Below are 16,275 nucleotides of genomic sequence, written 5' to 3'. Positions count from 1 at the left end.
AGTAGGAAGGGCTTAAAAGACATGGTAAAAAAGAGGGTAAAAAATAAAGTAAGAAAGTAGTATGTAATGTAATGTACAGCAAAATGCAGAGGTCAGTAGTATGTAAAACAGAATGCAGAGCTCTGCTGTAAAAAAAAAAGTGCAGAGATCTGCAGAATGAAATGTCGAGTGCAGGAATCAGTGGCATGTACAGCAGAGTGCAGGGGTCAGTAGTCAGCAACACAGAATTTAGGGTCAGTAATATGTAGTATTTAATGTAAAGTGAAGAGGTCAGTAGTATCTAATGCAGAAAGCAAAAGTCAGTCATTAGTAAAGCAGAGTTTAGGGTTAGCAATATGTAACAAAATAGTATGTAACATGCAGTGCATAGGTCAGTAGTATGCAATGTAGGGGGCAGAGGTCACTGCCAGTAATAAATAAATGGAGCAGAAAACAGTAATGCAGAGTTCAGGGGTTATTGGTAAGCAACAGGGAATCCAGAGGTTGGTAATGCAGAGTGCAACAGTCAGTAGCTCAACGTTCAGGAGTCAGTAGTGTGTAAATAGAATGCAGAGGTCAATAGTACATAATTTTAAGTGTAGGGGTGTATAGTATGTAATGCATTTTTAAGAGTTTGAAAGTCAGTAGTAAGTAATGCTGTGTTCAGAAGTCAATAATATGTAACGCAAAGTGCAAAGGTCAGTAGTATGTAACAAGGAGTGCATAAATCAAGTGCATGTAAGGCAAAGTGCAGAGGTCTGTACAGTTCTGCATAGGTAGCACACTCAAAAGGCTGGTCCTGGTGCAGGGGTCATGTGTACGTGAGATGAAAAGTGCACCGGTCAGGTGTAGGTGACATACGCAATGCAGAGGTGAAAAGCAAATATAGCCTAATAAATCGCACCTTTAATAATTATTTTACCATCACCTGCTGCTTCATAGCACACAAAGCATACACATATCACCTTATGCAGACAAGGACATACACTGGGCCAAATGTATACAAACTCTCCAAGAAAACATTTGCCAACTAATAGCGAATTATTTTGATGATAGCCTGAGCCCTGTTTAAGGCTGCCCTTCCTGAGCAAGAGATGCAGGGCGAATGCCCTGGATGCCTGGAATGAGCTATGCTTTAATAGTGCTGGGGATGCCCCATAAGGGGTGAGGGGTAATGTGTGGTCACACATCCAAAAAACTGTCCCTATTCGTTAAAATTACGATGCATAATGGGTTTTTTAAGGTGAACACAGGCTTACTTCATTAAGAATAACAATGAACCTCAATATCTTTTGTCCATAGTTACTGGGAACATTGTCTAACAAGGCTCTATTGCAATGTATTTAATTTTATCTACATAAGCCAAAATGTTTACTGTAGCAAAAAAAACTAATTACTTCTCAAAAGAACATTTTATGCTGTCTCTGTAACTATCTGTTTTGTTAGTTACAATGCATTTTAAAGGTTATACCTTAATGACCAGTTTTCATACAGTGAATATATTGATCTGAATGAAGTTGACAGTGCTCTTGTCTTTCATTGCAATTACTGCTGTTTTACCCCTTTTCCCAATGGTTCTCTGCATTTAAAGCTTAACTATACATTTAGCAAGCAAAATTATGTTTTTTTTTGGTTTGTCTAAATAATATATCATAAAGCAGAACAGGAATATTCTTTATAGGTCAGGATAGGCAGGCTATGCATATTATTTAAAGTGTATGTGTTTTTTTTAAACTTTTGGATAGATTGGTGTGAGGACAGGATCCTGTTTTTACTGAATGGGTGTGCAAGGAGGAAAATGCTAAAAGCAGATCATATAAAGTTCAAAATTATTTTTTTCTGATTGGCATCCTAAAGCAGAACTAAACCTAAATTGTAAAACAAATCACACTTCCGCACACACCACAACCCCCCCAGCACTGTCCTCAATTCAGCCCTGTGCTAAATCCTCCTTTGTTATGGTGCAGAGGAAGTTCCGGGTGCCCCCATTTTCTTCCTTCTTCTTTTTTCTTCCTACGTCTCCAGATCTTGCACTGTGCAGGTAAAAGATCAAGTGGCATAGTCTACTGAAAAAGTAAAAGCCTCTTCTGTGCAAGATTGTATTCTGTATTTACCGTGGTGGAAGTAAAGACTCAGGGAAACCCACTGCTTCTTTCAGAATCAAATTCAATTTTATCAGGTCACACTTTGTTGGACAGTATCTTTATCTTTAAACAATACAACTTTCACCTGAGATATAAATTAAAACACAATTCCAGAAAAAAAAAACTTATTTACTTGTGGGAAGTAGGGAGAGCAAAAAAGTCAAAAGAGGTTCTATCCATTTTTAACTCTCTAAAACTCAAAAATGTCTGTGCAAGCTAGATCTCTGTAGCTACTGTGCTGCTGGACAGATTTCTGGATAAAAAATTGCCATGCCTCAGCTCTGACTGTCCGGCGAATCAGCAGAGTTTGGATACCACCCAATTACAACCAAAATGTACCTCTTTCTGGAGGGTAAAAGCTCCACATCTTACACTAAAAGAAAAGCTATAAAAAAAAACAAAAAAACAAGCACACAGGCTTATCCAAGATGGCGCTGAAGCTGTGTTGCATCTCTAACAAACATCTGAGGCACCTTCTTTTGAGGACGAGTGGGCGGTTATAGACTTTCACATCCATATTGCCACTGCAGCGGCCAAACTTCTTTGAAGTCAATGATCAGGATATTGGTGAAAGACACAGTCCCAAGTAAAGGTATACACTTCTTACGTAGGGATATCATAACCCATGGTATGTATCAGGCATGATATGTATTAAATTTACACTGGCTTACCTAGCCACTCTCCACTTAAGAGCTAAAGATGGAACTGATCAATCTTTTAGTGACCCTACCAAGGCTGCTAATATGTGGATGCTATGAAATCCAAGCACTTTAAAGAAAGGAAAACTCATTTGTGCATTTTAAAAGAAAAAAAGCTAATGGCCTGTTTTTCTCCTTTCTTCTGGTCAATATCCCCCCCCCCCCTGATATTCCACCGACCTGACTTCCTTGGGAATAGTTCTGGTCTTGAGACAATTATATTCTAGTGCTACCTGTCGCACCTCAGGAAAAAGTGATATCTCGAAAAACAAGAACTTGAATCATTTGTGGTATATTTTTTCTAACTCTAAATGATGGTTTTATTTGATCTTTTCTTTGTTATGTTATTCCATCCTAGTTAAAAATGATGCTTTTATGGTTTTTAATACATTTAGTTCCGATTGTACATTCTGTTACCAGCTTGATGCTCTGAGAATGTTACATAGCTATACCTGCTATATCCATGTTATCCTAATGTTTTGATAACAGCTGCTTAGTCCTCTGTCACCCTTAAATTATTATGAAGGTAGTCTCCTGAAGCGTTACTGACTTACTTTTGCCAATGATGCATACCCTAGTCTTAGGACACATGAAGAAGTAGAACAGCCTTCTTGCAAGAAATCCACTTCCTCCCTCTATCTCTTTGATAGGATATATTTATTTAGAATGATAAAATTACATTACCCAATGCATCCTTTTCTCATAAAACATAAATATATCATGTGCTCAAATAAAGCATTGCTATGTTTTATATGGCAGTGTAAGATACCCCATATTACACTGAAAAATCTTTATTTCCTTGAGGGTAGAATGAAGGTAGAATGAACATACCCAAAATCAGGGTATGTTTGCTTGTTTAGATGTAATAGATTGGTTAAAAGACACTTAATTCTACACAGATTGCTCATTGGACGTGAGTATATATGCTCCTTGGCACCCAGCACAGATGCATCACTACCCCCTACCCAAACTGCCGTCCTGCCTTCACAACAGTGTTCTGTATTGATTGTTGTCTAGAAAAATCTATGGGTTTTAGGTACTTAATCTTAATCTAGGTACTTAATGTTTAACCACAACCCAATGTTCCCACAAGGAGAATAACACAACGTTAACTCTCTACTACTGCTTTGGACACACTTCTTCAGCTACCAAAACCATCAATTTCCTCTCTATATAACAACTTTAGGAACTATTTACCAATACCACCCTGTACAATTCCAATGTCAGTTCCTGTTCCAAACATTTCCCTGGATCCTGATGGTCAATGAAAGATGAAGAGAAACCCAAGACAAAATCCTACAAAAGCTATACAAAGCATTCAAATAGCTTAAATCAAATTACTCTAATTATACTTACAATTTTCCTATCCTAAATGTGGGGAACAGTAAGCCTCCCTGGAAAAATGCCTGTGGTACTGTTCAGCTGGAGGGGGGTAGTAAGGTACATAAAAAATATCACTGGTATCTGACCAGCAGACCTGTTGCTCCTATTATGTAGCCACTGGGATTCCCTACTAACACAGAAAGACTCCATCCATGTTTTTTAATGACACATCTGTTTGCAGCAAGGACAGCAATAATGCACAAGTGGCTAGAAACCTCTACACTGTTATTAAAAGGGATCTTGCAAGATTTTAACCGCCTCTTGTACCTGGAGAAGGTGGAATCATGTTCTGGTCCGGACAAAGCAATAAAACAGATGGTTTAACTACATTCTTTAATCCTTTCCTAACCAGGAGAGAATATCCCTATTATCACCCGTTTGCTACACTAGTAGTTATGCTTATAAAGTACTAAGGGACAAGATTATTTTCTGACTTTACCGCTTCTGCCAAGTCACAATTAGGGATTCACCAATGATACACATTGAGGCTGATTTATTCAAGTTCTCAAAGGCTGGAGAGGATACACTTTCATCAGTGAAGCTGGGTGATCCAGCAAACCTGGAATAGATTTTTTTTAAGTCTTTTGCTATTTGTTAGCAAATGTTTTCAATCCTGGACCAGATTAATTCCAGGTTTGCTAGATCACCCAGGTCTACTGTTGAAAGTGTTTCCTCCTCAGCCTTGGAAAGCTTTAATAAATCAGGACCACTGTCTGTTTAGCTGGCACTTTACTTACACACTTATTGTTACTATTTACATTTCAATTTTTGCAATTTGTTCGTATATTGCTTTTAAGCTCCATTTCCCTCCTGGAATTCTTTTATTTTCTTATTACACTATGCTAGTTTCCTAACCCTCTGTTTTACTCTTTTTTTATTAGCCTGTCCCTCAAAAAAACAAAAAGGTTGTAACCATTGTTCTTTATATTGCTCTTTAAAAATAAATAAGTAGTATTGTGATGATGTACTAAAAATATGTATTTTGTTTTAAGGATTTAAGTACATGGACTGCAAAAGGATTAAGGACTACACAGAATACATTATGATCTATGATTTACACTGAAAATAGTCTGAGTTTACAAATGGTGTTTTACAAAGTTGAACACTTACTCTAAAATGTTTCTAATCTTTCTGATATTTCTGTGGCACACAAAGCAACCATAATCTTAGGAGAAAATGTTATTGGTATGGACTGGAGTGTCTTGTCACAAGATTGTGATTGCATTGCATTCCTTTGGAATCTACCCAGAAAGACAGTAATGTCATGTTCAGCAGAAGACAGGGGTATTTATTTTTCTTTTACATTGATTCATTATAGAAGGAATTATAACTGACTGAAGTGAGAAAGGAAAGTTGTAGGCATATGTGTGATGCAACACTAGTAGAAGGAAATTAGAGTGAATCAAATTTACGGAAAACCTAAAAAGGAACATAATATTATTCATGTGGATTACCTGCTTAAGCTTTTTTAAATCTTCATCAAGCTCCAAATTGTCCAAGATAACTGCTACAAACAAGCTGAGCAAAATCTGTTGAAAAAAAAATGAAAAACGATTTATGTTGATTTCTGCATATATGAAAAACATATTAAGTAAATATTAACAAACATATTGACGGTCTATCTCACTCCATACTGTACTCTTATGAAATACATTACAGTGACAAAGGAGTTCATTCCTTAACAATGTTTTTTTTACCACTAGTGCGCCTAGTCACTTCTCAGTTTTACCTATTTTCCATCTAAACTGCTGCTTTTTGCTGTCTTTATAATATGTATTTTCTATTTTTTCACCATTCAAAACCTGACATGACATGATTCAGGGTAGGTAGATTTTGGTAATCAGAAAGATTTTCAATGTACCATTTGCAGCTGCATTTTTCACAGTTGGCTCATAGACACCAGCAGTGTAGAAATAATTCACCTCTATGATGGCTGGATGTGCGCTTTTACAATACACAGTTTAACATGCATTGGATACACCTGAATAGAACATAAAACATTTGGCTATTTTGATCACAAATTAAATGCCATATTGTGCAGGCTCCCATGTCAGTTGTACACAAATGATGGTGGCTAATAACTACATTTGATAAAGAAACGGCATGCAATAATTTTCTCGTTTTAAAATAAATTTTTAAACAATTTGTAGATTTTAGAATGACTCAATTGTGGTTTTGACATTCCTTTCTCCATTCCTACTAATATCTTTTTTTTAACTACATACTTCTAAATATTTCTACTGTATTTGTTTTATTAGAGTTACAATAGAAAAGAGAAGAAAAAAGCAGAGAAAGATTAAATGAGGGGGGGCTGCAGAAAAAGGTTGAGAACAAATTTTAGGAGTTAGGAAAAGAGAAGGTGAAAGAGTCAAGGTGGTACTAGTCTGCGGAAGTTGGAACTTGAGTCGCACGACTTGGACTGGAGTCCGACTTAAGTCGCCTAATGAACAACTTGCAACTTGGGGGTTTTGCCCAGCAACTTGCAACTCGACTTGCGAATTGTTTTCTCTGCTGACAGCTGAAGGGGACAGGGAGGAAGGCAGTGAGGCTTTACAGGAAGGAAGGCAGTGAGGCTGTAACACTGCCTTTCTTCCCCGCATTCCATTCCACAGCTTTCTCCTCTGATTGCTGAAGGGGACGGGGAGGAAGGCGGTGTTACAAAAGCCTCACTGCCTTACTCTATGCCCCCTCTAGCTGTCAAAGGAGAAAGAGATGGACTTAGACAGACTAAGTACGAAACGACTAGATAAATTAAGTGACTTGACTTGGGACTCGGTATGGAAGAATTCTTGGTGACTTGAGACTTGACTTGGGTCTTCATGTTAATGACTTGGGACTCAACTTGGACTTGAAGGGTGACGACTTAGCCCAACCTCTGCTAATCTGATGCAGAGCTTTATCAGGGGACACTATTTTAAAAAGATAAAAACTTGGTTTGGGTGGATGGAGCAGAGATGGAGAGTGAGGGCATGGGTTGAGTACAAATGATCCCAATAATACTTATGTATCAACTAACAAATGAACAAATGTTATCATAAAACATTTAGCACAAAAGGACTTTGCCCTTTTTAGACCACTTTTGTTGAGACTAGAATAGCTGCACCATAGGATGTGATATCTACTGATTAAAACACTTTCACTTGCTTACCATCTTACTAGCCAATATAGTAAGGGACTGGCTTGATTGCATATAATAGAATCCTCCAAGAATGGTAAGACCAAACACAGGGAGAACAACTTTCCTTATTCTTTACCTTTCATACATCTATTTTCCCAAAAGAAAAATCGTTGCTTGCGGACATTCCTCTCCTGCATACATAGTAAGGCTTATATACGCTTCCTGCTTTGCCCACACCCCAATTTGACCAGTTTTGCCACAAAACTCAACTCTCGCTGTTTCATTTACCAAAAACTCAAAATTAGCTGTCAGGCTTCCAAAGATAGTGTGGCTATGCCTTTACTTACTGATCTAAAAGCTTCGGACAGAATAGTTACTAATTGGGTATGCTCCTTAAGCAATATCTAACATCTGCATTAGCATGGACAAACATCAGCTGATTATATAATGCAGAGCTATTGGTATATTAGGATGATTGTTGTATATTTTTTATGCTATTTCAGCTTATTAAACAGTGATATCACATACTAAGTTCACTTTGGGGGACCACTAAGTGGGCCTGATTTATTCAAGCTCTCCAAGGCTGGAAAGGATTCACTTTCATCAGTGAAGCTGGGTGATCCAGAAAATCTGTCACCATTGAGTTTCCCATTTTTAAAGAGCTTTTCTTTCTATTTAGGTACAGTGTTGCCATTGTGTGGTGTCATCACTATTGTAGTGTGTTGGTATTCTTGATGCTACAGAATAGCATCACATACCATAACCATTCTGTCATTATGTTACAAGATCAAACAATGTGTAAGTTGTTATTGTTATCTTAGTCTTTTTAACCTATTACAGCCCAGTAATCACAATTTACTGTAGTCAGGTAACAGAATGTAATTTCTAAATACTTGGTTTGATTGTACTGCAGTTTGCATGGTGATATAGCTTCAATGGAAAAAAAGCCTTTATGTTCACAAAAAATAAGATAAGTATGACTCTTCTACCGAACTCTAATGTTGGATGATTCGGAATATGATTAGTATATGCAGAAAATACAGAATCAAAAGAATGTTTTCCCCTACACCATTACATTATAACATTTCCCCCATTATACTATATTAAATTGATATGTTGATGTTGTTTTTACATTAAGACAAACTCATCATCATCAAGTGTTGCTATGCCATTAGGCAATTTCTTTTAAGGGTAATAACAGTTCCCTGCCTATGTCTATTAAATAGTTTGAAGATTCTTTGTGATAATTTCTGCAGCACTTGTTAGCATAATACATTATTTCTAATTATAGCCTTTACTGTTTCACTAAATGTGCTACAATATAGAGATCATTATCTTCTGTGAGGGACCTTGGCTTAACTTTTCCATTCTAAATAATAAACAGAAAAAGAACCAATTGATGTTTTACAATTTAAACATTTGTTGAAAAGGTAAGGTATGTTAATTTAGGTCAGGGTTATTTAACTGGAGTTCTGTATGCGGTCCCCAGGGGTTTTGTCAAATTTCAAACAGATGTAGTAAGACTGGACATGGATTCAATTTAGAAGTCATGATGACAATCTCTAGTAAAGCAGCAATTTGAAAATCTCATCTTTCTCCCCTGTACAGGTGCTTGCATAGGCAGCACAGGTATACAGAGAGAAGCTTCAGGCCAGAATATGCAAAAGTAAAGGAAAGTAAGAGGGGAGTGCTTTGGAAAGCTCCAGTGGGTAAACAAAAGACAAGTGAACCTTATTGTGAGTTTGCCCTAGCTCTCTTTACAGATGTTCTTCAAAAGTCACAACGTCTTGATCCAGCATTTGCTGATAGCTAAAAACCATGTGAGCGGTGAGTGCAAGTAAGAACAGCTCTGCAAAGAACAGTAAAAGTGTTGTAGTTAATATCAGGGGCGATATTTAGGAAGCAAACGTTAATTATTTTTTATCAAGATGGCCAGGATAAGACTAGATAAAGATAATTTACCATCCTAAAACAATAGTTTTTTTTTTAAATCAAAATCTCTCTCCCAGAGACTTGAAAACTGTTTCTAGGCATAGCATCAATCAAAATAAATCAGTATTCTATCCTGGTCACAACTATTATATGCTTACTCAATTTTTGATTGGGTTTATAGCAGTAGCTTGTCAGGGGTCATATTGGAATAAGTCCCAAAATTATCATAGAGAAAAACATAAAAAGTAAATAAATGTAAGTAAATTGCAGCTCATTTCTTTGCAGGAGTTCAGCAACAGTACAGGTGAGATTATGTGCAGAGTATAGTTTAAACAGATTACCACATTTCTTTATTGTATATGAATTGAAAGGTTAGGTTCACAATTACTGGATCTCAGAGGTCAGTTTTAAAGTACAGTAATATTTCACATTTTTAATCTTTACTAACATTTCTAACCTAGAAAAATGCTCCTTTACATACATTAGAAATGTATGGCTCTTAAAGAAACGTTCCCACCACCTGGACTACTTGTCACAGGAAGTAGGTAGTGAGTAATTGTAGGATTTCAGGTTACAGCTAAGCAAAAAGTTACACAATGCATTTTTTTTTAAATTATAAGGTCCATATTTATAATTAACGCTAAACATTTTTTGATTTACTTAGGATTTACTATAGTTCACATTTAATATAGATGATAAAAGTACAGACATGGGAGTGTATAGAATACACCATTGTCACCTGCCTAATACAGCAAATACATTTTTGGGATAAGTACAGAAGAAGTTCTTTCAGAAGACTGTTATATGTGGACATTATTGGTTAAATATTTTTATCCAAAGAGTAATAGTCGGAATCTAACTTGTGACACCAAAAGCACTTCTAAAAGTGACAGAAATGAGCTCTCAGAGATTAGAAATCATGCTTCCCAGTGTGTGATCAAACAAAATACTTCTTTTAGTTAAAATGGTAAACCTCCATCAGCTTATGCTAAAATAAATCTGAAAGGCAACTATCAAACTGACAGAGGAAACCATCAAACTGACAGAACTAACAGCTGCAAAAATACAGTCCTGAGATTTATGTTAATATGGATTTCTGAATTAATTAGCAATACCTTATAGAACAGATTGCCAACATTTCTTAACTCTTACTGCGTAACATAAGTAATATTGTACATGTTTAGTATGTATTTAGTATTCAGGATAATGGAACATACAGCAAAGCATGTCATCTAAAGCATTTATCAGAGTACAATATAATGTGAAAAAAGTAGCCCCGTTTTTTTAAGTACAGTCCAGTGTATGGAGTAAATTGGTCAAAGGTATGTAAATTACAGCACTGTTTATTGTGCAGTAGTCAGTATGAAAAATATGAATAAACATACAAAATGCAGTGTTCAGAGGTTTAAAATGTTAACCCCAGGCACATACTGCAACAGACAGGTATGTAACTTACAATTATGCAAACAACCCAAGTTATGATATTTTAATGTTCAGTCCAGTATACAGGTTGCATTGGATTGGTTTATGTAACATATAGCATGACATACCAATTGAAAGGTCAGTAGTACGTTGTTTATTGTAATTAATTCAAGCATCAAGCAGAAAAACTCAGGCCCCAGGTATAGCACTTGCCCTAGTCGAGTAGAAAGCATATCACTTCTAGACTGTGGTTCTTGTTTACCGTATATTAATGCCTTACCCCAAGCAGCCCTCCCAGTTTAGGAAGGCACTGAATGACATTTAAGATGCAATTTCACACCAGTTGAACTGAGCCAGGTGATCATAAGTATGGGACCCAAACGTTTGAGTGGACTTTTTGTTTATTCTGACTATGAAAAACTGGGTTTAGAGATCACTATTTAGTTTAATCTCTCTTGGTCACAAAGTTGTGAGTTATTAGTGAAAATTAGTGCTAACTAGGGATGTTGTAAAGTACAAGCCACAAAGTTCCAGAAAAAAATGGATGTGGCCACCAAAAGTTGTGCAATATTTCCGTTGGACGCTAAATGTGGTGGTGGTTTGACTTTTTTGGGCTTCAAATTAGCAGCAGAAAAAAGTACAATTTAGTGAGGGTAAAAGTTGCTCCATTTTCAGTCTGTGTTTTCAGTTTCTCTCTCTTCTGGTGTGCTCCTCATCACTGCTGAAGGTAAGTAAAATAGAAAAAAAGGTTCTGCCTATAAACAATTGTCTTTCTCACAATACAGACAGAAAAGGCTACTTGTGTGACATGAAGAAGGAGTTCATCTGTGTTGCTCCCAGCCCACCTTGTACTGTGAAATAATCCCACTCCTTGTACACCAGCAGCATTAGAGCTGTGTCTGTGTTCATGCTGCTGTCATTCCCCCCATGTATAAACCTTCATATCTCCAACACCGATTGTTGTACAAACTTGAAATTTTCAGGGTACACAGGGGACCTTGAAAGATGACAGTGAACCTAATTTCAGCCCACTGAACAGAACAAGTTGCCAGATATAGGATCTCAAACATAAAATCCTAATAAGAATCAAGGATCTTTTCTCATTAAAGTGGACCTAAAGTAATTTGTGAAAAAAAGTAAATGCCAATCTCACTGTGCATGTGTGAGATCTCCATCTTTTCTTTTTTCACAGAAAGTCCCTCTTACACAAGCCTGTTCTTGGAGCCCAAGCCTCCTAGAATTCCTGACTTATGCGCTGCCATTGCGTTTTTGTTTTTTTTTTTTTTGTTTTTTTTGAAAAAGGCATTTAATTAAAAAAAAAGAAAAAGGGTTATCTACCCTTCTATATAAAGTAAAAATTGTCAAGATTGGCTATTTCAAGACTAGGGTCCCCAAATAGAGTTTGCATATTAGGGACCCCAGTTCCATGAAACTGGCAATTATCTGTGCGCTGTGGTGCCTCAAATATAAGTTTGCCCACTCACCAAACTTTAAGGGTGCGTTCAGACTGGTGGTGAGGTAGCACTGTGTTTACCCTTTCCTCAAGCCATGGAACGTAAGAGGGAGATGCTCAGTACCGCTCATTGCTGTCTGGAGTAAAATCTGCAGACGCTGATGTGCAAGGGGCTGAGCGGCTGGCGGGGTACCTGTTACACATAGCTGGCCACTTGCCACCAAGCTCATCTCACTAATATTATTATATTCATTTTTTTATATATTTTTTTTAATTATAGTTTAAGTAATACACCAATATTGTTAATATCTTCTAATAAAATAATTGAAAATATCTGTCCTTGGCCCTGACCCAAAAATGGTTGGGAACCTATGCTCTAGAAACTGCTTCATTCATTCTAGTGTATACAGATTTAGGCAAATTTCCACAACTCCCAGTTATACATTGAAAATGGTTAACCTGAACGAAAACTTCAATGTTATAAACTAAGCAGAACTTCCCTATTCAGAACAGAAGATCTTTCTGTACTCAAATCCATTTAAAACACTGGGATGACACTAGCTGAAAGTAAAGCAAATAAAACCTTAAATGAAAAACTATTGTAGATGCCTCATCTGGTAAATGACAATATATTATATTTTTGTACTTGGATTTAAATACAACTTAAGTCAGGGATTTTCAAACAATGTGCCACGAGGCACATCAATGTGCCATGAGAGATCTTCAGGTGTACCTTGGCAATACTCTTCCATGTCAGTGGGTGACAGTAGGTAGCTTAATTGCCTTGTTTATTCTTAGAGACAATAGAATTAGCTACAGAATGTAATTTTGTAACATTTTTAATTTGTGGTGTGCCGCAGGATTTTTTCAATCTAAAAAATGTGCTGTGGCTCCAAAAAGGTTAAAAAACTTTGCCTTAAGCAAACAACTTCCTTTAACAAAGCTGAGAGTGATACTTCTTGTGAATTGTAAACCTGAGCATCATCCGTTGGTAAGATAGAATACATAATACTATTGTTATAGTTTATATTTGTCCAGGAAAACATTAGAAAGCCACTATAATATACCTTTAATGATTGGTATAATACACTGCTGTGTGCACAGTTCAAGATGAGTAACAACATTCTGAAAATAATAAAATTGGTTTATGAAAGCAAAGGATATGTTAATTTTTATGTATTTTGGGTCCATCATTTTTAGTGTGTATGTTGAATATAGAGGGGGAGGAGAAGAGTAATGTGCAGTTATCTAGTCTTGGAAACCAACTGACTGATCAACAAATGTTATGGGCTCTTGTTCAGACCAAATATTGATATTTTAAAGTGTATATCCTGTAAAAACATCTTTGTTTTACAACGTGATAAAGAAGGCCTCATTTGTGCTATTTATCCTCCATTTATGTCCCAATGACAACGTTTTACCATATAGGAAGTGAAGGAAAGTCTCCAACAACAACACAGACTAAAATAATGAAAAAAAAAGGTTTTCCTTACAGGAGTGGGGGGATGGCTGGACCCTTTTTCAAAATGCTATTCTCTATTTATCCTGTCGTATATTTAGACTTCCTCCCTTGTCTGGTATAAACATTGATAGCAGGACAGTAAAAGAGCACTGGTATGCTGCAAAATGCTACAACTGTGTAAGGGATACACTGTGATACACTTTGTCTTCTTTCTTCTTACTGATCAGTAAAAGGGAACATTTGTGCTAGTATACAGACTTCAATCAACAAAAAAGAAAACATCTATAGTAATGAAGAGTGCATTATGTAACCAAATATAGTATATTTTCTAACTCTTAGCATGGGCAATTGAGCAACAGAAAGCTCCAAAAAGCCTTATCAGGGACGAGCTAGGGATAAACTTTCAGAAACCACTAAAATGAAAATCATTTTGTTTTAATCAAAATTCCACCATACTTAACCAACATGCAAATACTCCGAGTTCCAGAACCATCCGCATTAAAATTAGCACTGATAAACATGGAATACATTTAATCTTCTGGAAGCACTAAAGAAAATGTGTGTGTGTGTTTGCTGGTTCTTTTCAGATAAAATCAAGCCATCAGAGATACAGGAATAGAAAAAAGATAACTACAATTTGTCACCATGGCAACAATGAACTGGTGCTTATTCTCTGATGTCAAGTAAAAGAATAACTAGGAGAAAACATACAATTTAAAAGCATTAGTGAAAGTGGGAGGTCTAATTTCACCAAAGACCTATGCTGGGAAATGGCTGAGCAGTTTAAAGTTGGTCGGCTTTTATAAAGGGACGAGCAGGCTGACTGTAATAGAAGTTTTGTTTTTTATTTGTATTGTACATTTGTTTATAAAATTCAAGTTATTTTAACTGGTCTTTTGTTTCAAATGTACTTTAAAACACATTGTAAAAGTCTTTTTTTTTTTAAGAATGCTTAAAATATATTTCAAGTTATTTAAAATTGTGACAGAACACTTTAATTATTGAATGAATTTTAGGATTCAATATATGGTTTATATATAATTTAGGGCAATAGCAAACATGGTAAGGGTAAAAATACCAAATGATGGTGGATAAGAAATTTGTTTATATATAACTCATTTATAAACGTGATAAGAAGATCTATTTATTGATTGATAATATAGTACTGACATGTTTTGTGGAGTTTAGTCTTCTCACTAACTGTCTCTCAGAGAAGCTAAAATATGCATAAAATGTATTTTTTATGCAGTATTACAAAATACAGAATTTTTTTTTCTCGATTATTGATTTCCTAAGATATCAATTTATTAAAGTAATCACACTTGCTGGACTAAAAGTGAGTGAGCATACCAGATAAAAACAATACCACAATCAGTAAAATGACATTTCTGATAGTTCCCTTGTCTACAATTCAATGTAATAATCACTAGAGGGCGGCACAGAGCTATTGTATGTGATGGTTGCTTCCTTTTTCATCTACACTTGTTTTTATCAACCACTATATGTTTACTGTTATACTGTTATACAAAAAGATATTTTTTACTTTTTTGGAAGTTAAGTTTTAGAAAAATTGTATTGCTGTGTAGTACATGCATTAGGCCATAGGTTAGATTATTTTTTATAATAAAATATTTAGATTTGAGCTTTTCTAAAGCAACACTGATTTTATTCAGAACTGTGAGTTGATCCCTGTTATGATCATCAATGCAAACAATAAAGACGATCCTGTAAGTTTAGTAAAGATTAATACACATCAGTAGTGCATAAATAGTGCATATAGTGCGATATTAATAGTAATAATAGAACAATTACACAAATACATTTCACAGCATGGTACATAATCCTAAGGCACCTATTTAAACCAACTGTTCCTGATTTGGAGGGACTGTTAATCCTTTAGAACCAAATTCTCCTGCCCCTCATTTTTTTCAAATTGTCCTCTATTTAGTTTAAAGTGTAAACCTCTATAAAAATGAAATACACATAAATCATTTCATTATCATGTTATAAAATACTAAGGTCTCCTAGTGGTAAAAAAATAACTTCATGGTTCAGTTAATTGTTAATTTACTTATTAGTTATTTAGTGTATGATACTCAGTTGGTGTTGTGTTTTTTATTTAAACATTTGAGGCTAAGGGGTGTTCAGCTTTGCAAAAACTCGGTACTACATAAAAAACCCATGTGTCACAGTTTTAAATGTTTATTCATAACATAACTATTAAATATATATAAACACACACAATGCAACAAAAAAATAATGATGCTACACTGCTGTGTCAAGACACCTCTAAAAAGCGTGGCCCTAAATCATGGAATTCTATGGTACATATAAAGAATAGAAAGCATGAACTGAGAGCAGGTTGCCAAGAGGTAGCCCCATTCATCTAAATGTACAAAAAATACACTCAACAATGCCAAGGCAGCTCTAGAGATACTCATGGTGTAGCTTTCCTAATATATGTGACAATGTGTGTCTGACAGAAGTAATATTCACATTTTGTAGCTCTGGTCCTTGTATCATTTGAGTTTGCAGGTGATTTAGCTATTTCTGAGCTGTTCGTGTTCACAATAAGCTCTTCGGAAAACAAGAATAAAGGTCCAGGATGAGGCTTGCCAGACAGGTGTAAAGCTGCGTACACACTTGCAATTTTTGTCGTTGGAAAGGATCTTTCACGATCCTTT

At 35.8% G+C, this 16,275-nt stretch overlaps 1 protein-coding gene across 1 annotated transcript in view; it reads right to left on the bottom strand.

Annotated features, from left to right (window-relative positions):
• NALCN (sodium leak channel, non-selective) overlaps positions 1–16,275 on the bottom strand; it is a 217,002-nt gene that overhangs the window by 84,612 nt on the left and 116,115 nt on the right. Inside the window, exon 15 of the mRNA XM_072400953.1 lies at positions 5,659–5,733. Within this exon, the coding sequence (XP_072257054.1) occupies positions 5,659–5,733 (75 nt within the window). The remainder of the gene's footprint in view (positions 1–5,658; positions 5,734–16,275) is intronic.

Source organism: Pyxicephalus adspersus, chromosome 1 (assembly GCF_032062135.1).
Source record: "Pyxicephalus adspersus chromosome 1, UCB_Pads_2.0, whole genome shotgun sequence".
Classification (NCBI taxonomy): domain Eukaryota; kingdom Metazoa; phylum Chordata; class Amphibia; order Anura; family Pyxicephalidae; genus Pyxicephalus; species Pyxicephalus adspersus.
This window is presented reverse-complemented; position numbering and strand designations above follow the sequence as displayed.